The sequence below is a fragment of the Wasmannia auropunctata genome, unplaced genomic scaffold, assembly GCF_000956235.1.
Source record: "Wasmannia auropunctata unplaced genomic scaffold, wasmannia.A_1.0 LD336083.1, whole genome shotgun sequence".
Classification (NCBI taxonomy): Eukaryota; Metazoa; Arthropoda; class Insecta; order Hymenoptera; family Formicidae; genus Wasmannia; species Wasmannia auropunctata.
Window position 1 is genome coordinate 573271 of NW_012026807.1, and position 27403 is coordinate 600673.

The window sequence follows — 27403 nt, forward strand, 5'->3', positions numbered from 1 at the left end:
ATACATAGATATTAGAATACAATAGAATAATTATAAATTTATTTTAATGTATTTATTCCTCAGTTTTGTACATGTTACATTACATATGTATGTCTATATTACTTTCCAACAGTAAAACGAGAAGAAAAACGGATATAAAACACAGTGAGAAGTTTACCTTTGTAATTTTATCTAGATCCGGTATTTTTATTCGCGCTCGCAAAGTGGTCCATTCTATAAAACCACAGCTGATGTGATCAGGTTGAACCGATAGACATCTCACTCTCAATACAGATTTCTATTGCGACGAAGACAAACGTCAATAAATTCTCCATTCACTTTGTTATCATAACTTTTCCTTCAGCGACAACGAAGAGAAACTCATTCAAACAGAATAAAGCACCGAGCTAATTAAATCACAACTCAGACCGGAAGTAATCTCGCTCTCAGGTTAAAAAGTAAGATATATATGTCTGTACAGAAGTAGGTATACATAAAGGATCCATGAGCTTTATCTTTCGAAGTTCTAATAACCTGAGAACAATAGAATTGTTGAGCAATTGAGCTTGAAACGAAAATATGAAATATAATTAAAATCCTTTGTTGTGAATTCGATTGCATTATCAAAAATTCGTTTTTCGAAATAAATCTGTGCCGTTATATTATACCTATACTTATACGAAATGCCCTCTTAACCGAGATTGAAAGTAGTCCACGCAGACTAGCCGGAGCTGTTGCGAATAACCGGCCACGCATCCTCTTCAATGCCGTAAACGTTTGCACTTTGCGCGTTTTCCGGATTCAGCCTATACTATCGGTTTCCGCTAACTGCAGTGTGCGAGTCCAGTTGGCAACCGGATATAGTTACACATGGGAAATACGTAGGCTTTATACATACCGCATGTATATGTATACGATACGCGAGCGGCTGGAACTCTCGACTCCTATAGAAATTGATAATACGCAGAACTAACATTACATACGTATTTAGTTAAACTGATCTTGCAGCGTAACGTGTACAGACGAACTGCGCTTGCATCAGGTTTCTGTTTCAAGATCGGTAAAGTGGTCAGTTAGACGTTCGATTTGCTAAAAATAACATATGGGGATATGATACTCTGTGGGACCTTTCGGGAATGGATGCTTCACTCACCCACTCACTCGTTTCAACTCGTCCAACATTTTTTGGCTAAAAACGAACGGAACATCACGAGTGCAGCAGTCCGGACTTAGCCTCGATTTTTTTTTAAAGTTCCCGAAGTTCAAAAAAGTTTTTAAAGTGGCACACATATTCGATGATGTTCGATTTAAAATCATTATACAAAATTCGACGAGTACACATGAATATTTCGAAAAGCGATTTTGAAAAGTGTTTTCAACAATAGTCCAACAATAGAAATGATCAGTTAACAGCAAGTACGTTGTGTTCTTTATTCTAAAAACTATTAAATTCTAAATTCGATAAATCTTATTATTTATATAGGTACTTATTATAATCACATAAATCCGGGATACTTTTTGAACAGAGAGATTTTGTAAATTATAATAAAAGACACGATTAAATTTTTTTACGACGGAGATTAAATTTTTATTCATTTTCGCTTTAATTTTCTTTTCTTTTTTCATTTAATATTCTAGATAGAATATAGAAGCAAATGATGTCGTAATAATGTCAACTCTCATATTATTTGTGACTCATAAGTGACTTCTGTGTTCTATTTAGGATTGTTTGCACAGTTATTTTCTTTTGTCTTAAAGTTAAACTTACGATGAATATAAGTATATATAAATGCAGTATTTAAAGAGAATTCATATGTTAATTAATAACTTGTTACACATGTATCAAATATTATTATAGATAATTTATTTAGTGATCCGAGGATGATTACCACGCTTATTTAGACACAACGACGCAAATTTGCAGATAACGACGTATATGTATACCGAGTAACAATCACGAGTGGTTACTGTCGTACTTTAATGATATTGTCAGGGTAATGATGTCACGCGCGATATATTTCGCGTCGAAAGCTTTCGTCTCCTTTGAACAGCTAATACTGCTTTAGCGCGTCACCACGGGGACGCACGAAATTGTGGAATGACGCATGAGGGCGAGCGAAAATTGATTTCCTTAATGTGTTTCCGCTACATTTTATCTCGGCCTTTTTTTTTTTACACGTACTCAATCGCGTATATCTTTCCCGAATCGCGCGGAGGGAAATACATCAGCTGGAATATTTTATTTTCGGTGATGCTCCCGGTAAACACGCGGGGAATGGTATACGATACTCCTCTCTCGAACGTGAATCTTCCCGCATGTTGCTCTCCCGCTTATCACTTACAGTACGTGTATAACTCTCGTTTGACGGCGATCAGATACGCGGCTCTCGATCTGATACCCCGAAGAGAAAATACATTTGTATATGTATATCCGGCGCAAAAGAGCAAGCGGAATAAAATGTAAAATTAGCTCACGTCATGTCGCGGCCGTGTCGTTCACAGTTTTTGTTTCTTTCACTTCACAAATATGTGCGAACGTAAAGAAATTCGAACACAGCAGCGACTGAATGGAAATTCAACAGTCGGTTTATTAATTTTTCAGTGTCAAGCCTATACAGAGGGAAAATCGACAGAGAGATAACCGCGGCGTTAATTTATTCAATTTAAAATCGAGTCAATCACGTCTGACTGGTGTTATCGCGAAAGCGACGTATATAATCCAATATAGATTGATTTACAAACACGCGTAATGCGCGAGAAGATTAACGCGTTGTCAAGAGGAGATTACGCCAGTCATGTAAATACGGCGGTAATTCCAAGCGTATGTGCGGATTCCATCGCGCGCGCGGAATAATAACGCGCGACGCCGCACCGCGCCGACTGCCACACAACCCAATGACACACTTCGCGCGCATATATAGGTATATATACCTGTAATTAAATATAAAATCGAGTCCGGACGAGTAAACCAATGTCTGTTGCAATTCCACCCTCCGCGTTATCGCGAGCAGACGGTGATAATTAGCGCTGACGTGCCGGCTGGAGCGCGCGTCGCAATTATCGCCGGCTTTATACGGCGGAGAATTGGCGTGGCCGCGGGGAAACGGCAGATCAGATGCAATATGCAGGCGCCTTGCGCGAAACGCGGACCGTTCAACGTAGGGTAGGTAGACTCATCCCCGTGGCATCGGTATGCGCCGCGGCGCATACAATCGGTATCTCGCAGCGCGCGCGGTGGCGCGCAATTGTTGCATCGCCACCGCGGTCGACGCGCGTCGCGCGCAATTACGCATTCCGTCCCGTACATACGGAATTCGGAAATAGCGGCGATCCAATAGGACGACGCGGCCGTGTTGTTTTCCTCCATGAAAATTCATCGTAGATTCAAAGCCCGGCGTGTCTCCCGGGGCTGTTTACACGCAGAGAAACGGACTTAATAATACGCAAATTCTGCAGAAGGAAGGAAGGAAGGACTGTCCATTGCGCTTCGATATTTAATTTGATATTTAATTGTTCGCGTCATTTTCACGATTAAACAAGGCGATTAATATTTTTTTTTCCGTTAGAAATCGCGAAAACCAATCTCCCTTTCCCTCTCTTCCTCTCTCTCTCCTTCTCTCCCAGCCTTTTCTCTTTTTCTCTCTTTCTTCCGCAGAAGAGAATACATGAATATTGATTTCGTCAATATTGATTGAAAAATACATGTCTCATTGCCTTAACAAGAATTGATATTTGTTAGAAAAACATGGTTGAGTACACATGAAAATATACATTTCTTTCGTTTATCCGTAGATGTATGCAAATAACAGCGACGCACGTGCGTGACATACAGTCCCAGTGAGGGTGCGTCCGACGAGGGTACATTTGTTCACGTCACCGCATGCAATCGTTGCAAATAAAATAGTACGCAATAAAGTGGCGAATAACCCATCGCTCGCCTATGGCCCTGTTATTTTCTCTATGAAAAGTCACATACCTAAACGTTTGGGCAAATAAAATATAAAATATGTATAAATCTCTTTATTGAGCACACAAAGGGAAAATTTTTAATTAAAATGATGTTTTACGTGAGTACGTATACACATATTAATAATATTTAAATATTATTTAAATAAAACTTGGTAAATAAATTTCAACATCAAAGCAATGCATTGTTTGTAAAAATGTACTTTTTGATTAACAATTTATATTTAATGTCATCTATTCTTTTGTCTTATTTAGTTCCATGTAACTCTCAGTTTTATATTTGCCTAATATTATCCTTTTTTCTAAGTTTAAGATTAAAGACCAGGTTTTTTTTTAAAACAAATTATTTAGAATGCTGTTATAACATAAAAGCTCAGCGTATTACTTTTTGAACATACAACAGTGGACAAGTAATAATGAAATTTGAAATATAAATAAAATTTTTTTCATGTTAAAATTTTTTGACGTATAAATAGAACGTTATTTCTGTCACTTCATCATAAAAAAGACATGTTGTATTAGATTCACTGCAGTGGATTGCAAAAATATATTGTTGCTGAATTCTCTCTCTAAATTTCTGTTACGTACAAATTGAACGTACAAATACATTTATAGATTATTCTTATCACGCGTCAAGAGATCTGCAAATTAATGAGGCAAAACAACGTAGAAAGGAAAATTCTTTGCGTCGCTTTGTATTAGAAACACAGAAAGAGGGAGACAAACTGTAGTCAGACATTCAGCGCAGCGTTTATTCTTCATTTGCATACATAAAATCCAAATACAGTCAGCCGTCCGTCAGCAAGCAATTCTTAATTGCATCATACGGTAAAAGCTCGGACAACTTGCGAGAAAATGAAAAATGTAGAAATTTCGTTTTTCTTTCAGGAATAAAACATTAAAAATAAAGAAATTTAATTGCGAATTAATAAACGCATAATAATAACTAAATTTTTAAGTAGATTTTTAACAATATTTTATTAAAAGTTTAATTTAGTAAATAAGCGAAAAGGAGAACTCGATAGATATAAAGATTCTGAAGAAATAATCAATATTAAAAAGAAATGTTACAGCTGTATTCAAGTTAAAAAAACTTTAAAAAATAAGATGATACAGCAAGATCGAAGTAATTTTCGAGATCACTCAATAAAAACGAAAAGGCGATTGACTCTTTTGCAATTTACAATCTGCAAATTGTGCGTCGCAAACATCTCCGCACATTACGGCCACCGCTAAATTCACTTACCGCGGTACGGAGAATCGAGTGGAAAACGCGGGTAACGCGAAACTACCCCTGACGTGCGAAGTTCGATAATTGCTGAATCGGCGCAATCGTGAAACTTCGAGAGCCGTGGTTCGTAAGCAACCCAAAGATGAGATGGCGACAAGACGTATTTCCGCGACTTGGAGGGACGCCTCGCGCAATCTACAGTTTGCGGACAACGCGCCAGTTGCGCCGGATCTAAGTTTCTCGAGACAATATTAATATTAATAGTTACAACAACAAAATTGTACGTGGCATTATTTGAGACTCAAGGTTTGCAAACTTCGCAGTCTTCTTTCCTAACTGTCGATACGTTTCCGAACTCGCTTGTTATAAGAATAACATCGTTGTGGATTGCCAGTACTGGAAGAATTTACACAACGAAAGGGAATTGACAGTTTCACGTTTATTTTAGCAGAAATTGTATTTGTATTGAAAATATGAGAGGATACATAAGGGCGGACTTATGCGGACCTTTTACGAAAGGAATATCTTCACGATTTCTATGTTTCATACGATGGATGAACTGCGAGGTGAAAGATACTAAAAGGTACATAAACGCAGTGGCGCACAATGAACCCACTCGAGAAAAATTCCTCGCGATTTAAATCACGATTCATCGCAGCAAATTACACATTATATTTTCTAACAAATTGCGACGATCTGTGTCAGGGAAGAGGAGGAAATATGAACGCACAAATTCAAATGCATCCTAACGAAATGTCATGCAGTACACATCTTGCGAGGAATATGTAATTGTAAATTTTAATAAAAAACAATTCATATTGTTGTGCAAAATTTTTGCAATTCAGCAAATTCTTTCATATATATGCACACATATACATAGTACGATCTATAAATTTTTAAATAAAAAGGTTCTGTAAAATAAAGATTATATCAGAAAATTATTTAAAACATTTTCTTTATTTAAAATAGGATCCTTTATAATTAATACACTGTTCTACTCTTATTTTCAATCTTTGCGTCGTCTCCTCTTTCGCAATTGTCTTGAGTTGATCGATCAAAGCTGCTTGAATTTCTGGAATACCTTTCGAAACGAAACAGCATAAAAAATTGTCACAACCCCTCGCCCCTTCCTCCTTCCCCGCCCATCCTATTCACCTCACTTCCTCTGATTATTTCTTGCTTCCGAAACTGAAATTGCAGTTGAAATACCAAAGATAGCAATATTCCAGAAATCCAAGCCAGTGACGGCTGTCTTAAGACGATTACAAAGGAGGTATTATATAGATGCACAGATTGAAAACGAAAATTGAGCAATGTATTGTTTCTAAAGAGGCGGATGCCTTTGAATTTTAAAAAATGTTTAAAATACTTTACTGACGTATTTCTTTAATTTAATTTAATTTAATTTTTGTTTAAAACTTATGGACCGCACTGTGTATAATATTAGATGAATTACATCTATACTGTATATATAATAGATTTTTTACTTCCAAAAACTTATTAACGTTAAAAGGAAGCGCCGACAAAAAGAAGAAAACTAAGTTGGAAAAATGGAAAACTAAGCATTATTAATTATATTAATTATATGCGTCAATGTTATAGGTATACGCAACGTATAATTTATTTTATTCTCTTCGTACTGTGTGTCGTCGTTATCTCATTTGGTTGATTATTACGTCGCAAAATATCGGGCATATATAATACAATATTACATTACTTGTCACGCAATATTATCGTGATTTGCACGTATCGCGAATTACAGAAACAATGCGGTGGAAATACACACGCAGCAATGCGTTAGAGCGGAATTATGATGATTTTGTGCGTATTCACTTTAACAAGGTGCCTAATTGCACACCTTCGTGCTACTGGGTATATGTCAACACAAAAGAGCAGCGGCTAATTATTAGAATCATCGACACCGCGCGCGGCGTTGCCCTTGGCTTCATCGAACTATTAGCTACTGATCGCGTGTCTGAGCGTGGCTTGTTTCATTAGCGGATTAGGTTGATTCGTTTAGTTGTCGACGCGACGACAATTTCGATCAATTAAGTTAATGCACTTGCAGAGCCGCGCGGCTCGATCACGCGACGCGCGCGGGGCTGCACCTTTTTATTTAACAAACACTCGCTGCAACAGTAATAAATAGCCAAATAATTGATTAATCCATTTGCAACGATTGAAAAACGAAGTGAAATTATTGTAACAGAAACCAAATAAAAATTACAATTAAAATGTTTTAAAATCAGATAAAAATAAAATGAAATTGTAATTGGCGCTTGATAACTTTGTGATAGCATTGCTTTTTCAGGAAAAATAGATTTAAACAATAATATTATAATATATTTTTCACATTTTTTTACTCAAATTATTATATGCTTTTGAACGTTTTTAAATCTATTTTTATACACGAAAAGATCCTTGCGACATTTTATTTAGCTGTATTATTTTTTTCAATCGATGTGAGCATTTTTATGCCATTTTTTACGTTTTTAAAGTAAATAATTAACAAGATAATATCCAAGAATTCATAAATTTAAAAGTTTAACTTTACATATTATAATAAAAATGTAAAAGCTGACATTTTGCAAATTGAGATCCCTTTTCATTTCGTGACACCGGTCGGTTTTGTAGACTAATACGCTCAATATTTGACATTTTCAAAATATTCTCTCGTCTCACGCATATCATTCACATGTCGAGTTTGTATCAGCACGAATTATCGATGGGACATTACCACGGAATGATACCGAAGCCCCGGGAGTCACGAACTTGGGAATGGTAATTCGGATGGCTTAATCAATTTTTTTCTTGTATCTCAAAATCAAATAAAATCTACCGGACTGGAATCTAGCGTACAATAAAAGTGTTGGTTTTTCTTTCTCTGAATGAAAGTGATAAAAGGCGAAGCAGAAATGTTTTATGAAAAGACATGGTAAAAGCCATTCAATTTGTGTGCCCTTACAACTCGACACGCACTCCTTTTATCATGCAAAGTTGCACAAATGCAATATCCGTCATATGCATTATTATCTCACGATGTTCAACCAGATCATTATTCTTATGACGTATAAAAAGCATATCTGACAATTAATATTGTATGGCCGACGCGTTTTCGAAAATTGAAATCCATAGTAATAAATAAGAATATTTTTTAAATTGTGTCACGGTTTCCCAAAAAGTACACATTAAATGATTAATTCTACTTTTGCATTTATATTTCACTTTCTCTAGACTAGACTTCTCAAGATTAGACAAAACTTTACGTGTGTCTCTATATACGCAGAATTTTTCTGTTTTCATCTACTTTTATTTTTATCTTTTTCATCCGTAATTAAATATGAGAATTGAAATGGTTAATCAGTTTAATTAAATTTGCGCTCATTCCGTCCTTGATATCGATATTAATCTTCGTTCTATTCATTTTTTAAAAACCTTTTCCATTTAATTGTTATTTTATGGACTCTATCGTATATTGTCGACAAGATAAAAAAGGGTTGATTATTAAAGCATGCAATCTCTCTCTACGGCATACACCTTGAGTAACGTTGATGTCGGCGATACTTAAACTTTAAAAATTCATAACGAGAATGCTCTTAACAAAAAGGGACTTACCGTCATTTCGAAAACATTTTAACGTAGCTATAACAATTTGTAATTATAAAATACGGCTTCCTATCTAAAATTTTTAAAATGATCTTGACGTTTTTCGATATCATCCAAAATCATCTCCAAATCACAGTTTTTTTGTTTCGCTGAAACCAAGTAATTTTTATCTGAAGCCAAGGGCGTCCGCAGGATTTTTTCTAGAGGAGGGCATCAAACAAATTTTTAGTATGAACTACCGAGAGGAGCAAATGTTCAAACGTTGTGTACCTGTGTTATACTTTATAGCTGTCTCACATTTGACAAACATATTTATTATATTTGTAAAAATGAGAGAGCAAATTCTGAATTTTCTTGTATATTTTATTAGCCCGATTTCAGGGGGAGGGGGACAAATGCCTCTTCTTGCCCTCTCCCCCTCCCTCTGCGGACGCCCATGTTTGAAGCATTTTCTAATATGTACACGTTCTCTCGAAGATATTCGAAGTGATAATTTTATCTTGTATACACAAGCGCGCATACGCGCATAACTGAATATACATTCGGATATATGTAATGTAAATACGTATACAGGATAATAATTATACGAAATAATAGTTTCTCTAGATAGGGAGACTAATATATATTTAGATGCATAATTTGTTATATCCTCCAGCACTTACAATTAGATGGAAGTTTATTTGCCAGACAAACCTAAAGTTACATACATATAGTTAGACATAAACCTAAAGAGCATAACTTATAACTTGTAGAGTATAAATTTTCCAACGTGAACTTTATTATTGTTGCTGCATAATTGCGTAATTATTAAGCCTTGTCGTATTTAATGGTAACATCGAAGATATCAGTGAAATAAATTCATCAGCTGGACGACACGTACTGGATGTGTCTGTGTGTTATAACGATGACGTGAATTTTGTTCACGTTCGGATTATTAATTAAACCATCCTATGACTGAAGTGCCCACAATGCAACGTCATACAGCATTTAGTTACAGTCCTACGCATTACGATATGAAAGCCCCTTTTCAAACAGACGTCAGAATGTATTAAATTAGTAATTCCCCGTTGGATTATGTCTGCAATACAGTATCAAAATTTATTACTGTGTTGCATGTTGTATACACATGCAAGTAAACAGTATGCCTCTAAGCTATCAGTATTGTGATGTTAATTAATATACTTGCAATGTATTCCTCTCTTATGGTTTACGTTAAAGCAAGTATAAAGATTAAAGATATTCATTAAATATGTGGAAAGCAAAATGAAAAGTTTATGCAAATATTTCAATTTGTTATTATTGAACCATCAGTTCTTGCGCATATACAATATATTTACGATGCAATAATTAAACATTTTGTTACTCTTTTTCAAAGTAAATTAATACAACACATTGAATTATCCACGTTGTTACTTAGAGATAATAGATATAATATTAAATAAAATTTTAATAGATAGAGATAATAAATATAATATTAAATATAATATTAAATAAAATTTCTAAAACTGTACATGTGCATCTCTCTCAAATTTTTATTCTATCGCAAACACTTGATGTCTTCTCGCCATGATAACCGAATATCAAATTCCTTGAAATTGTTCTCAACAATACCTTCTCGTATACATACGTTATTTACTTTTACATATGAGATATGTGAATGTGACAAAGTTAAAACTACAACAATACCTTTTTCAGAGAGTCTCGGCGATACCACCGGCGACGACGCTGGCGTTAAGGAACTTCAGGAACTTCGTGACAAGTATGAGGGAAAGCTGACGGCGTCTCTCTACACGGGAACACTCAGCATCGCTGCTGTCGCCTCGCTGATCGCTCTAGGTGCTTTCTGCTTCACCGACTATCATGTAAGTGCCATTAGTAATCCTCCTAGCTTAAAAATATTATATACATTTACTTTTTGCACACATAAAAATCAAGTAATAATAACTGTTGCTTTAAAGTAAGAAAAAAATCTGCCTAAAAAGAAATTTTTGTTGTATTAATCTTACACAAAGGAACTTTAAAATTTTAAAAATTTGAACTAAAAAAATCTTTTTTTTTTCTTCGTACTTTTGCTATCCTTGTAACCCACGACTCTCTCTCTCTCTTATTTCTTTCTTATACATATTTTTTTCGTATATATTTATTATCGACTTTAACTTTGATGTAATTGTATAGTTGTACAGTTTTATTGTATTAGGGAGAAAGTGCTTTAGGGGAATTTTATTCCCAGGGCGCTAAATAAGTGACGATTTCTCTCTCTCTCTTTCTTTCTCTCTCTTACACACACATTCACACACACACACACCTACTTTAACTTATCATCGAAGAAAATATATTTAAAGTACTTCTCTGCTGATCTACTTACTGTGTCTTATTTTTGCTATTAATCGCTACAATCAATGCTCATTAGCAAGATGTTCAAGTTTTCCTAAGTTGTGGAGCATTATATTACCCTTCGAGAGCAGAGGTTACAAGATGATGTTCCGAGCTGTAATTAATTTTCAATTAAAACTCCATCTAGTGCTCCTTTGTAATGGGATCGATACCGGTCCGGGGTGGTCTCTCGGCGGCGTGCATATGTATTCTTCATGAATCTGTCCTGAAATTGAACCGCAGAGCGTTCGTTAACTGAGCCAAGAATTAATATTGATATCGGAGGTGCGATAAGAGCCCAAGGCAACACGCCGTTCACATCGATAGATTTACGAAGAATACATAAAACGTCATGCTCCAGGATTGGATCCGAGGAGGGATAGCGTTGATCCTTTCGAGCCAGCTATTTGTACGAGACGCGAGAAAATTGATAACGTGATTTATCTCAGATCCAAGATTTCTTCTCTCGTGTTTTATCGACATTAAAAAGTGACATGAAAACAAGATCAATCATCGACAAGACGAATTTATTTCGAGACCCTATAAAAGAGAGAGAGAGAGAAAGAAAGAAAAAAAGTTGAATGAAATTACAAACTAAAAAAAAAGTAGATCCTAACAGTATTGGCGAAAAAATTTTTATAAAATACCGATCTTCGTTATACTTATTTAATATTTATTTATCTGTTGCTGTTTGTTTAATTGATATTCCGCGTTTCATTTCACGTTTCGTCTCAATGCGCCCTTTCGCCGTTACATAATTCATAATTTTTAATTTTTCCAGCTTGTTATTCCACGCTAGTTTGTTTTAGTTATTCTACGCCAGCAAAAAATATTGTAAATGTGAAGTCTGTTTAAATTATGTTAAGTTAAATATTAATATTTAAATATTAAAAGTCATGCAAATATACTGTTTAAAAAAAGTGAGAGAAACGCTTTTCCGCACAATCTCACGAATTTGTTTGAAAATATGAGGTCGTAAGGATAGGAGGTTATTGATCTCACCTGCGCTTAATATTCAATCCTGACTTATTTTTCAGAAGCTATCCAATTTGAACGATTTTGTACCTGTATCGGCACTGACGACCATGCTCATCGCCTCTTTGACATTTTTAGTAGTCACGCAATTATCTTCGACTATAATCTCCAAACGGTCCAGGATTTTAATAGGTTTAACATCCTCCATCATACTCGGTTTAGGAGTTTTAATATTAAGAGGTGCTCTACCCTTGTTCGCCTGTATCCTATCGATAATCGCCATTCTGCCGAAAATGAGATGGCAAATACCGCTCGTCATCGGTTGCATTTTGGCCCTGGCGCACGTTTCGAGAAGACTTATCTTCGACGATCTAACGAGATATTACAACGTGATCCAGGTAAATGTACTTATATGTTTAAAATAAAAATATTACTATTATATTTAAAATAAAAATATTAATATCAATTTACAAACTGGGCATTTAAAAAAATATATTTCTTTTTAATAAATCTTTTCTGACAGATTATTGTCGAGATCATGTTCCTTGTGGCTGCTATCCTCGCGGGCATGTACTATCGGATCCTAACGATGATGGCCCATCGCAGAACTTTCTCCGGCACAAAAACCGTGATCGAATCGCGAATCAAGCTCGAATGCGAGAGGGAGCAGCAGGAACAATTATTACTCAGCGTTATACCAGCCTACATCGCGGCGGAGGTGAGTAATAAAAATTATCACTCCGCGATCTAATTAAAATCTTGATTACGATCCATTACGCCGGGAAGCATCCGCGTGGAATTTTTCGCTCTGTGCGTGGACGAATATATAATGAATGATCTCATTGTCACACGCGCTCAATCGATTAATTAAATTTCATTCTACAACGTTTGATTTTCTGTAATTAAATATATTTAATCACAGAAGTTACAGAACTGATTTAACAAAATCTCGAGTGCGAGGGATGAAAGATGTTGGCGTTTACACGGAGGCAAGAATAGTTTTTCCAGATATAGAAAAAAAAGGAACTAAAAAGTTGGCGTGCACGATTTTTTGAACGATTGTTTTCGATCGTACTTCGCGCGTGCTACAATCTTAACGCAATCCCACGAGATGGAGATCGATTCAAGAAATATATCGCGCTGTAATAAAAAAACAGGTGATAACTTCTGCGAAGAAATTGTTCCCTGGCAAAAGTAATTAACGATTCGCTAAAGTTTTCTGTGAAATTAGACTCAAATTCGTAAGAACTTTATTTGAAATGAGAGTCGAAGAAGACACGCGGTGTTTACAGCGAAAGTTTTACGTAAGTTATTTGAAACGCGTGGACGGAACGATCAGTTCAGAAACATTTTTTTTCGATGACATTAATTACATCTTCAAAAAAAAAAAAACGTGTCGCGGAGAAGTCCATTTAACATATACATTTGATACATTTGAGAAGACGTGTTGAAGATTTCTTTGTTAGAATTTTTATATAAGCGATTATATACCAGTTTATATGTATATATACGAGTATATATAGTATACATTTTATTTTACGCAGATATTCGATGTTTCTTTACGTCATAAAATTGCGTGTCAAAATTCATGATTCTGTTTTCCCGGTTTTAAATATATACAATCTCTACTGCTCATAAAATAGAATCTCTACTACTCGTAAAATAGCTACAAAATTGCATGTTTTGATTTAAATATAGTTTTAAGAATTTTCGATCAGCGCTATAGCGACTGTACGTTTAAGCTAGTTCTTTACGGGGATTTGTAATAGACAGGTGTTTGTAAAAATAACCAAATATATTGTTTACGTTTTTGTTTCAAGCGATATTTTCTCACTTGTGATTGATTATTTTTAATTGCATTTATAACGCGAAGCAATTTGTTCACTGAAATTGATTGTGACTCGGATTCCGATTATTTTCGACCAATACCGCGTGAATCACGTAATGATATTTGCCGGTGACGTGAATAATTTATGGCTTCGAATGAGTGATTTACGCGGTTAATCTACTAATCGAAAACTATGGTATACAATGTTCTGTCGATACGACGTCGCTATGACGTACAAATTTCCAATGTAACACGTCATCAGAATATATAGACACTATATTGGATAGTTAATGTAATTATTACTACACAGTCATAAAATGATAATACCTACATAAATGATATTTATATTAAAATATAAAGGATATTAATTTAATATGATCTGCTGTCGCAGGTAAAGAGGAGTATAATGCTGAAAATGGCGGATGCTTGTCAGGAAGCTAATAAGCACAAGCAGACCACGTTCCAAGAGATGTATGTACAACGACATAACAACGTAAGGTAATTTATTGAATATTAAAATTCCTATATACGTTTATATATAACGATCGTAACGAAACTCTATGATAGTCATTTAATTGCTACAAAATATTAATCTAAAAATGTTGTATATTCTTGTTGTTATAAAATTCAAAATAAATGACAATTTGTATTTTTGTAAGGGAATCAATTTGAATTGCGATTACTTTTCGATATTTCTACACAATATTTCGTTCACACGTTTCTAATCAAATCGATATGTAGCAAGAATGTTAAAAATAAGATAAAGACCGTCGCCTCTCGCAAGGTCAAGAACGGGAATAATTTAATCATAATCAGTGTATTTAGAAGGCGCGCGCGTATTTAGTTCTCCCGAGGATTATATGGGTCGAGGATGATGGCAAGGAATATTGATTGCATTGAAATAAACGCACGCTGCACGTGTCGCACATTGCCTTTGGTCGCCTGTTCTTTATTTATCCATCGATCTAGCGACGCATCTGAATTTAAATCGTATGATCGCTCGATTGTGCGGATTCAATCGAGCTCACTTGTCGATCCATCAAAGCCGATTTTTCCTCAATGCCTCCTTTCTTCGAAGTACACCTTTAATATAAGATGCTCCTAAGATTAACAAAAGATTATTCCATACATATTTAAATTTAATTTTTACATTAAAATTTTCTGACAAAGTAGTAAATAATTTACTAAGAACCTTATCCATTATTTTGCTTTTCATAAAATTTCTCATAAAATTTTTGTTTGTAAAAGATCGGTAATGAAAATATTAAATTATTGAATTAATATTGACATTTATAAGAATAATATGATTTTAATATAGTTTACTTTATATCTGTTCTAGATATTTTTATACTTTGTCAAAAAATTTTGAGATATACAAAATATTAAAAAAAAAAAACAATATAACTTTGTTAATTGCATAGCATTCTCTACGCGGACATTGTCAACTTCACACCGCTGTCGGAACAGCTCTCAGCTTCCGATCTCGTGAAGACGCTCAACGAGCTCTTTGGCAGATTCGATCAAATAGCCCAGGTAAAAGAAAACATAATAGTTAAGTTATTTGATTTAACCATTTCCAATTAAACGTTAAATATAGCTTAAAAAAATAAATTTTTTTATTTCTCTTTCCTAATTACATACCAAAATTGCAAGTACACTTTTTGCTCCTTCAAAAGTTGCTTTATGTAAAAAATGAAATTTAATTTTTTTATTAAAGTCCGTTTAACAAAAATTCTAATTAATATATGTATATACTACACTACGCCTTTTTATGCAAGTTAAAAATTGTTTACCTACTAAATTTATTTCTAAAATTAATTTTAACATGAGATAAATAATCCGATATCGATGACGGGAGCGAGAGAGAGAGAGAGAGAGAGGGAGCGAGAGACTCACGCTATGTAACTTGCAAAGCTAAATTTCTTGCTCTACATATATCATCGTCAATATTGTCGTCTAACCTAAGGTCGACTATGGATCCATTAGTGCGAGGCGAATAAAATGTCTAAAACCTTTTACCCTTTACTAACAAGCAAAATGTATGATCGCCTATCACTTGTGCAAAGAGGGACATTGAATGTGTACTTTCAATTTTGCACGAGAATATTCAAACTTTTTAAATTCTCACATTTAATAAAATTTGTTTAATAAAAATTATTATATAAAATGTGCAAATATTTATTTTAACACAATTCTAATAATACAAAATTTTTCCAACACGAGGAAAAATACTTTAACTTCAGTTAAAATTTTCTAAGGAAAATTTCGCTTACACCATATTTATAAAAGCTTCAACTTGAAATATTGAGAGACGGAAAGTTTATCTCACTGAACGCTGCAATTTATAAAATTATTCAATATTTATTTACAGAATATTTCTGGTTCTTGATGTTGATACGTGTTCATTTCCGTTTAACGATTCAAATACAATGTTTTTCAGCAGCGTGCAAATTGAATTTCAGTCCGTCAATATACCTTTAAATCGGACTTCCTCGTTGACTAAATAAATTTCCGGGCTCAACGTAACTGAATTGCTATCAAAAAAATATGGTACGTAAGCTCTCTTGCAGTTCCATTTGTTTTAATCTATTGCAAAGACATTCAATTAAGTATACATTTATCTATAAGTTAAATTAAAAATCACATTTTTCATAGAAATTGTAGAAATATAAAATCTGCAAAGCAGTTATTTTAGATGCTGATATAGAATGACATTATTTAATTATATAAAAATTCCTTTTACAATCTTTCCTTTTACAATCATATTTTGTCTGTTGATTTTATTTCATAATTTTTTACACGGTTCTCTAAAAATTAGAATTTTATCGATAAGAATATTCCGAAGCCTTTTTATAATTTTAATTCCGCTAGAAAATTGAAAATTTATAGAAAGGTAAAAATTATTAGATCCATTTTAATTACAAACGAGATTTCTGTTGATAATTGTAAAAAAATTTTATTTAATGCATATAAAATGCAGTTTTTCTGTAAAATTACAAATGATCAATGAATCTCATAAAACTCATTCAACTGAAATATATTTAAATAAAATATTTTTTCTTTTAATCATTCGAATAATTCGAATTTCTAATTGTATATAAAATGTTTTGTATTTTTTGCGGAAATTTAATTCTGAAAAAGATATATTTTATACATTGAAAATAACAGAAAGAAATGAAAGAGAATAAATTTAAAAAACAAAATGTTTTGCAAATGAGATTCATAAAAATGACCCAATTCTGTAAAAATAATAGATAACGTTAGTCAAAAAATAATAAACAGGATTGCAAAATGTGGTGCGCGACGCGGTTGCGCTTTTCCGACAAATATTGAATGTCGTTCAATCAAGCCATGATAGAGCGATGAAGATAAAAGGTTTCTTTTGAACATTTGATTCACAAAAATGTGCGCAATTTGTGTTTCTCGCTAACGACTATTTTTCCGTCTTTCTTTTTTTAAACCACAGCATTGATTCTATTCCGCGAAAAAATTTCATTTACATGAAAAATCGTGCGTGTAAAGTAAACGCATTAGCTAACGAAATATCTACTGTTACTAATAACAAAAATAAAAATTGGAGAAAAAATTTCCATAGTATATCGCATCATAAATATTTTTTATCTTCGATGAAAGCCAACGGTTTATCGACTAAAAATTTAAGATTACGCGCAAAAGTAATTGAAGAAAAAAATAAAGAGAAATAAAAAGAAAAGAAAAATGAGAAATAATGAAGAATAATTATGTATTCTAATAAAATGATTTAAATCTAAAAGCGTTATAAATGAGAAATATATTTAGTTTTGTGCCGCCATATTCACTCGTTCTTCCGATTTCCCCTGCGAAAGGAGTAGTTTTAAGTTTAAACTAATATAACTACAAACTAATAAAGCTATGAAAAGAGACAGACAGCTATAAAAGGAGAAAGGAGACAGTGTACAATATTGCGCGATCCTGGATTCATAATCGGCTGCCGCTTACATTCTTTCTTTTAGCAAAGAAAAAGCACGAACTTCCGCGTCACGCTACATTAACGCGGAAAATTGCTTTTAGAACGACAATAAAACACAATATTAAGCTTAAGTCCGATAATTCCCAAGAGTTCTCAAGACATCGGTATTTTGTCAGCACATTTAGATTCAGTAAAAAAAAAACTTGATCGCTTTGTGGAAATAAAAAAGAGAATCTTTGTGCTTTTAGTAAAACTTTTCCATCTTAGATAGAATGTAAAGTGTTTTTACAATGAATTAACATACTCAAAGTCGTATGAATAAAAAAGGGTCGCGCAATATTATATTCTATCTACAATTCTAGCTTCCATAACTTTATTAGTTTGCAGCTACGTTAATATATTGCACTTCCACAGTTGGAAAATCGAAGGAACAAGTGAAAATAATGGCATAAATAAAACTATAATTTTTATCTAGAATATTTCTAAAAAATTTAAATTATTCAATTAAAATAGAATATTTTTTTTCATCAAACGCTGCAGTATCTCTCACCAAATATTTTTCGTTAATTATTTTTCTGTGTGTAACCGTAAATTTTACATATCGAGAAACCATCGATTTTCATTTAAAATAAAAAAGACTTTTGTTGCGATATTGTAAAGAGTTTTTCTAACTTTTATCTCCATTGTTAAGTACTTTTTTTATAGCTAATACATTTACTTTATACATAAATTTCACACATCGATAAATTGTTGATTTTCATTGAAGGTAAAAAACTAATTTATGTTACGTCATTATGAAGATTTTCTCTTTAATTTTTATTTTCATATTAAGTACTTTTTTTTGGCTAATAGATTTATTTTACACATTCGATTTTTCACGTAAAACGAAATTTAACTTAATAATTAATTTTGCTCACAACGTTATATATTTGCGCCGATTATTTGTTACGTTAATATTTATTAATTTTCATCGTTTCCCATTGAAAATTATTTGCAAACAAGTTAACATTACATTAGCTTTAGTAATAATCCAGCAAAGTTAATTAATATCGAATGAACAAATACGTGCCGTATACCGTATGTATATGTACATATTTCCACCGTTAAAGAGCCTCGTGGAGAGCGTGTATCCGCGAGCGAGCGGATTTTTAAAACTCCGAGTTTCATTTATTTTTCATCCCCGGTCTCGCGACCGCAGCATTGCTATCGCCACCACCGTTATCGATCACGCGTTTTAGAAATTGTTTATGTAAAGCTGAATGTCTGCTCTGCTTGCGCGAAGAGAAGTGAGTTAGCCGGCAACTTTGCTAAATTTCGCTCGCCGGGGGCCAGATTGCAAACGCCAAGGCCTCCAGCTTTACGGCGTCGCATAATTCGCTTTTATAGCGGCCGGGAAGGTCTTACGGCGTCACCGGAGCGCGGCATGAATCCAAGTGCTGTATGATCTGAGCGGACGTACGCTGTAATCGTACGTCCGCTCGCAAAATCTCTTTTCTTCGCTACAAACGTGCAAATGTCATTCTCGCCCTCGGTTAATCCGCTGACCGAGCGGAAAAGTCTGCGGAATCTACCGACGTATACAGTTCGCGGATCACATTCGGTTTGATTGCTTGCCTTGAGCAATTATTTGCGGTTTGTTGGTTTTATATGCGATCTCAATCAAGCTTTATATAGGACAAGGATAGAGATTTTGTAATAAAAAAAGGCGTAGAGTCGGTTTCGACATACGTATATCTCTTGAAATTGCTTGAAATACCGATAAATACGTATAATTGTTCGTTATAGAACGGTATAGGCGAAGGTAAAGAACAGGCTTCTCTAGATCGCCATCGTAATAACGGCGAAAACATTACAACGGCATGCCGATCGATGATGGGAATTACGCGGATAAATTCCGCGTTGTCTTAAAGAATCCCACGGCGTTTGCGTCATATTAGTGGCGGTTATTTCCATAATCTTTTGATCGGAAGAACAGGGCGGAAGGACAGGGTGACAAAATTCTTCCGAATTTAATCTCGCACGTCACGCCGGCTAAACGCAGAATTTATTGACGCTGATCTCAGCCTCGGATAGGTACGCGCGACACGCAATAATCTTCTCGTAGCTCGTAACTTCTCGTTTTCTTGAATCGCGTCATGTAATGTCATGTAATGTAACTGTCGAGTTTCGGCAATAAATTGTAATTTGCGAATAACCAGATTGTTTCCACGATGTAGTTGGAATTACAGGAGAATTTCATTATAAAGTCTTCACAAAGTCATTACATAGTCCAAATTCAATCTTTGGGTCAAATTCACGTGCTTTTGCCTTGCTCCATTCCTTATGCAAAAATAAAGTCAAAATAACGCCAAAATAGAATAGAATCGTAAACTCATAGATAAATTAAGTGTTATTAATATAAAAAAAAATAGTTTTGCGAAACACAATTTTAGTTAGAAGAATTGCCTTCTATCTTCGGCTTTACGCCTTACTTTTTGATATCGCATTCAAAGCTGTGCATCGATATAACCTTTTAAGTTAATTGAATTTTAAATAGAAAACTGTTGCAAATAAACTAACAATAGAGACTATGTTATCAGAATTATAACCATTCAAAAAATTCAATCTTTGTGAAATCAAACGCAAAAGCAATCACATACCTACACCTACAAACATTTTTACTTTAAACATACTTCCGAAAAAGGACGATTTTTTGCAACACACGTTCCGCAAAGCTAAATTTTATTTTATGGTCAATGGAAATTGTAAATTGTAATTTAAGCTAAGAGAGATTTAAAAAGTCAAACATTCCAGAATTTCTTTCTAAAAATCTATCTGTCCGAAAATAAACGAAATAATTATTTTAAATGCCATGAAATCTCAAAAATATATAAATTCTGCTTATTAACATAAGCAGAAAAAAAAGAGAGAATATCTAGAAACGATTTTGTATTTGTTTTCGCTTCAAGCATCTCAGCACTGAAGTATACACGAGCAGTGTATTTTCTGTTGGTGGTTTGTATATAATGATTCTCGTGACGATTCTTTTGATTGCCATCAATAACGTTTTACTAAGTTTTACGGTTCACAAAATCGGACTGAACGAAATAACGGAAGGGAAAGGACGGAAAATAGGGGAAGGAATGTCACATAAATACACGAATAAATTAACGATGCGGAAAATGAAGGGGGAAGACGATGTTCTTATCGGCGACAAATTTCTTATAACTTCAAATCAATATCATCATTGTATTAAAGATAATAATACAGAGAAATATCTTTTTGCAATTTTGTTTACAATTTTGTATAAATTTCATGTTTTATCGATATCTATACAACTAACAATAAACGTCGTTGTTATTATTATCACTTTGCAGAATATCATTCCACAATGAAATGTACTTGTTTTTACATTTTTTCAAATAAATTTAAGAGAATGCCACGAGAATTCTTCTTAGATTGTACAAAATATCTCCGCAGCTCCAACAAAATTAAACGCGTCTCGCGACATTAGACTTGAACGGAAGTCTTCTTGAATCAGCCAGACTATTCTCAAGGGTGCTTTAGATGAAGGAAACTGGATCCTTTGTAAACTCGATCTGATATTAAGTCGTCCAACTAAATCGGATCTTAATTAGATCAATTTAAGGCCAGCTCAAGTAACAGATTTGTACATATGTTACATATAATGCGACATATGTAACACGACGTATTTTATAACGATGCAACACGAGAGGAAAATTTCAAGTTTCCTACCCTATTCTGAGTCCTGCAAAAGTATTTTATCACTAGGAGTAGCGTGTCATACGTTGATAGGTTTTCCAGAGCTATATATATAGTTCGACATACGAACTTTCCTACTTCTCGCGCTTTTCTCTGGCCGTTCGCAATTGAAAACATGCAATATTTCGCAATAGACAAACAGTGACGCCACAGATGGAAAAACTTTATTCCGTTTGGGTGTGTGTATGTGTTTACGTGTGTGAAATATATATGACAGTATCAAAGCTTTCATCCGGATATGCCTCTGTCTATTTTCTGCCTTTGTAGCGTATTTATCTTCGCAAACATGTCGCCGCAGGGATATTTCGATCTATCCGCGTAATAAGGAAAAGAGGTCAACTGTAAAGCAAAAGACACGAAAGACACAATTAATTAACAAGTCTTACGGTATGTTTTAACAATTAATAGCTTTCATGATTAAAATGAACATTTTTAACACAATACAGATTTGCGCGCGGAGAATAAAAAAAATTATTAGTACTTTAATAATATATAAGTTATTGCACATACACATAAATTATTCATTTGCACGCAACGTTAATTAAATCGATAGAATGCTAATTAAATGCATGCAGTGAATAAAAAGAACGTTACGATCAAAATTTATAAATTTTCATATAAATGCAAATTGATAGCTTAAAAATGGGCTACTTACAAGATTTACTGTCTTGAAATTAATTGTAATTGCAATACGAAGAACTACTATTTCTGTTTTGACGATTCATATTACCTACGTAATAAAGGACTGCTGCAACATAAATTTATGCGGAATTATTATCGTCGCACTTTTTCGCGCTGTAATAAAAATTCTTGCGTTGAATAAAATACGAAGAATATTGCGCGTAATAAGAATAAAGTAAATAGACTGCATAAAATGTTAATATACAGAATATCCATTATATTGAAAGATTAAATATGATAAAGATAAAGAAAAATTATTAACAAATATAGAATCTTTTAGTCCGTTTGCTGTCTTAATTTTTTGCTTTCAGTAATTGTCTGAAGTTAAATAAAATTAATATTATATTTGCGACACTTAAGACTTCAACGTTGATTTGGATTTGGCGTATTTCGTTCCAGTAGCTCCAATATCGAGCCAGTTATACGAAGCAAAAAGGATTAATAATAAATTAATTTACGATTTTTCAGGACAATCAATGCATGAGGATCAAAATTTTGGGTGACTGTTACTACTGCGTTTCCGGGCTTCCGGTTTCCCGTCCGAATCACGCTTACAACTGTGTAAATATGGGGCTGCAAATGATCGATGCCATCAGGTGAGGAGGTCAAATAAAATACTAAAATTTCATTACTAACGAGCGAGAAGCTCGTTAGTTACATACGCTTTCCTTTACCAATTTTTCTAAATTGTTGCCTGAAGCTCTAACGGGATGAAAAAAGAATCGTGAAAATAATTGCGACATTACTTTTATGCGCAGAGGAATTTACAAAAAAAGGAAGCCCTTTCCGTGGGAGCACGTAGAACATTGCGATATTATATCGACAGCGTTCTCTCGTCTTGCTCCACATTTTTCTCATATTTAATGTGTACGGTGACGCAAAAAATGATTAGACAAAGAGAATTGTTCAGATTTTTTCATAATTGTGAACTGGCTTATATAGTAATTATTTCAGTAATTTAGTTCTATATAAGATAAGAATTGTGGAAGAAAAATTTTGGAAAATGTTAAATTTTATTTGAAATTTGAAATGTGAGAGTAAAAAATATTTAAAAAACATTTTTATACAATTTACATCATATTACATTACGTTACGCAACTATATAAATGTATACGATCATGATCGATAGCAGACAAAAACTTAACATTCTCGTATAACTCTGGTCAATCGTCTATCTATTGCGCTTTAATAATTACAGACTTGTGCATGCTTTGTCAGTGGTATTGTTCACGCGATACCGTTATATCGCGGTTATACCGAGATCGTAATGCGATAACGCGGTGGATTGCTCATCTACGATTAGAGGATTAATACAATACAGCCTAGTTACATAGACATTAATTACGGAACAATGCGGATCAAAAGACCAGCTAACCGCTGCTTATTATATCCATGAATTATTATCCTTGGCAGTTTTAAGAGCTCTACTCTTAAAAGTTTGTCCGCACATGTTATATAAATCGATAGCTATCTTTGGCATTTGATCTCATCTCACAATCAGTACATGATCGTTGACATTTGGATTCTCAGTACGTTGACCTTTGATATTTGATTCCATCTCAGTACATTTTAATAACAATCTCTTGTACATATGTATCAAGTTACACAAATTATTTCTTCATTAATCATAATTCTCTGAATCGGCACTTAAATAGTTTCTATAATTAATTACATACGCGCAGTTGCTCGACTTTTATGTCAAATTCGTACTATTGTTTCTCACGAAATTGTGAGGTAAAAATGAAAGAGAGCAAAAATTCTTCTACAATTAAATTCTGAATGTGGAAACAGAAAGAATTGTGGAATCAATTTTTTTAGGCTTTTATTAATCTTCAATATTTCTAAGAACTTTCTGAGACATAAAATTGGATTTATGAAACAAGCCGAATTCGAGATCGAATAATCATCAAATTAATAATGGGTAACGTCATAACGTGCAGCGAGAATGTGAATGAATGAGGAGCGACATTGTGCGCTTCTAAAAGTGCGTGACAGAAAAATTCTCGAATTGAATCTCGTCGCACGTAGGTTTGTCCGCGAGGCCACCGGCTTTAACGTCGACATGAGGATAGGAATTCACACAGGGAACGTGCTGTGCGGAGTACTCGGTTTGCGGAAATGGCAATTCGACGTGTGGAGCGACGACGTGACCTTGGCCAATCACATGGAAAGCGGCGGTCTACCAGGGTAAGACGACTCACCCACTGTCGTGGTGTCCTCTCGACCTAGCTGTATTGGTCATCTGTGCCGCGCCGCAGTACGAAGGCTTATATCACTAGTACTGTATATACGGAACAAAGTGTTCCACTGTATTTTGTGAAACATTATTAGTACTGAACGTTAGAACTTGAGATATTTACTTACAAGTCAGGGTTTTATTAATTCCTAAAACATTGGTATAATAATTTATGACTCTGTATTTTGCGAAACATTAAACTGAACGTTAAAACTTGGAATATTTACTTGTAAATTGGGGTTTTATTAATTCGTAAAACATTAATTGATATAATAATTTATGACTGTTTCTATATTTGATTTGTGCTTGGTGCATATAATATTGCGAAAAATAAAATAAAACCACATCTAGCGTTGCATAATATTATAATAGGGATTGGATTTTTTTTAGGAACTTCGGAAAATCGAAAAATATTAATAACTTCTCTTTTATAATATAGATTACCGTGCATAAATAATTCGAAAATCAGAAATAACTATTGTTTAAATTCTATTACAAGGAATTCTATTACTTTTCAATTTTAAGGAGAGTTCACATAACAAAGGCTACTCTGCTTCAACTGGGTGATCGGTTTGAGGTTGAGCCAGGCGACGGAGGGTCACGGGAAAGTTATCTTGCTCAGCACAAAATAGAAACCTTTCTTATCGTGCCACCCAAAGTAAGTGGAAGCTCGTTAAAAAACCGTAGTCGCTTATAAAGTGTGCTTTCACAAAAATCACTCGCAGCCGCTCATTCTAATTTCTTAATTAGTAATTAATATCGCTTAACTCTTGCTGCTTAATTCTTCGGTTTACCGAAAGAAACGGCATTGCCGAAGGGAAAACACAAGCATCCAATCTATCCTCATTTACTATAGCAGTACGCATTTTATCTCCATCAGTGTTAATTAAAAAGATTGAGCGTGAAAATGGAATTAAAGAGCAATTTGTCGCAGCATGTTAATTTATATTGCAAAAAATAATTGCATTTTAGATTGTTTTCAGAATGCATTTTTCTCTGAGGAGAAACAAATATGAGTTTATTATTTATGTAATGTACTTTACAACGTAAAGATGAGAAGTTTACGGCTCTTAACATACATTTTGTGTTTTTACGTCGCAAACAACGACATTAAATAAATTATATAATGTCTGAAAATTTTTTAGTTCTTACTTTTGTCCACTTTGTTATATTATTAGAGTTTTATATTTTATAAAGCGGAGTAAATTTTTCAATTTTTTGCAGAATAAATAACGCTACTTATTCTTAAGCGAATTGAGATGCTGAAACGTTTGTGAGAATTATTCACCTAAGGAAGAGAATTTAAGCGAATGAACGATGGCTTTCTTTATGAGAAGAAACAGAGGCGATTCGCGTTAGTAATACCGTCGAATAATCTATCACAAAGTGATGATAAAGTTCACCCACGAAGCAGGAAATCCGAGTAAATTAAGCCGCACCTTATTTCTATATAAACGAAGTTTAGGTCATAATGCTCCGTTTATCGCCTCAATAAATACCTCGGCAGAAGCTCGTTAAAAAACTTGCTTAAAAGCACGCTGAATCGCGCTTTTCCTTCCGCGAATTTATTTATGCCTTTTATTTAAGATACGCCTTTCTCTCATATACGAATATTATATAATTTTGCGAAACTTAAATATTTTCCGCGTAAATAAAAACGAAAGAATTCCTCTTCGTGATACCTGAAGTTTTTCTGTTATCGCGGAAACATACATTCATATTATTCTTCCTATAAAGACGGGCGTTTGATAATAGTGACAGTGATTGATACTCGTTGCTTGAAATTCGCTCGTCATATCTCACAATAAAACAAATGTTCTCTTAGCAAGGTATTCTGTGGATCGTGAATCCTTTTTTTTTTTAAATAAAAAATTTAATCTTGTTTAAAATGTTTGAAATGATACATTTTCTATCGAGAAATTCTAATGCGCGTACGCTTGCGTGTACGTTAAATAGAGATATTATGTCTTGGTTCCCAGAAAATGCAAATTTACTGATAACGTTTTGACTTTCTACAGAAAAATCGAGAGGAAAATGGAATGGAAAATGGTGGAAATCGTATACAGGGACCTGGACCAGTACCTTCTAGGTATATTTTTTTTTTAATTCTGTTTAATTTACTCTCTAAATTTTCTGGAGTGAATCTCACTCCAAAAGAGTGAAATTTCACTCCAAAAGAGTGAAAATACTGTCACTCGGCCACTTGAGTGGCAGTATTTTCACTTCTTAGAATGAAATTTCACTCCAAAAAATTTAGAGAGTAGTTCCTATCAAATTAACATTTATGCAAAAATCGCAGCAAAGTAATAGCTTCACACGAAAAGCTTTCAGCTAAAATTGGTAATATTACATCAATATTTTGCAATTAATCGCAAATAGAAAATTGCAATAAAAATAATCCTTTTAATATTTTAATTTATAATATACTGTTTTTTAAATAACGTTTTATCTGTGTTATTTTAATTAATATTGCATATTAATTATCTTATTAAAAATAATATATTATATTATTAACGAATAATTACAATATTATTTAAAAATTTATACAGTCGAACCTCGATAACTCGAATCTCAAGGGAACAGAAAAACACTTTGAATTATAAAGTTTTCGACTTATCGAAATTCGTGTAAAAGAAAGTTAATATATGAAAATTCGACTTACGGAGGCTTTGTACGAGAGTTTATAATTTTTCGATTTTATAATGGCTTTTAAAAAGAAAAAAAATTAATATTTGACAGTGAATTATTTATTGCATACATATAATAAATGTACATATAATCATAAAACAAAATACCAAGATCGGAAGAGCACACGTC

At 33.7% G+C, this 27403-nt stretch overlaps 1 protein-coding gene across 2 annotated transcripts in view; it reads left to right on the top strand.

Annotated features, from left to right (window-relative positions):
• The window catches only part of LOC105448579 (adenylate cyclase type 2), a 43035-nt gene that overhangs the window by 8785 nt on the left and 6847 nt on the right, over nucleotides 1-27403 (top strand). Inside the window, exons 2-10 of one of the 2 annotated variants that reach the window (XM_011687239.1) lie at nucleotides 10478-10644; nucleotides 12193-12528; nucleotides 12654-12848; nucleotides 14350-14456; nucleotides 15380-15491; nucleotides 22819-22946; nucleotides 24379-24537; nucleotides 25112-25244; nucleotides 26605-26675. In XM_011687239.1, coding sequence (XP_011685541.1) covers nucleotides 10478-10644; nucleotides 12193-12528; nucleotides 12654-12848; nucleotides 14350-14456; nucleotides 15380-15491; nucleotides 22819-22946; nucleotides 24379-24537; nucleotides 25112-25244; nucleotides 26605-26675 — 1408 coding nt within the window. The remainder of the gene's footprint in view (nucleotides 1-10477; nucleotides 10645-12192; nucleotides 12529-12653; nucleotides 12849-14349; nucleotides 14457-15379; nucleotides 15492-22818; nucleotides 22947-24378; nucleotides 24538-25111; nucleotides 25245-26604; nucleotides 26676-27403) is intronic. The other variant, XM_011687240.1, reaches the window with a different exon arrangement.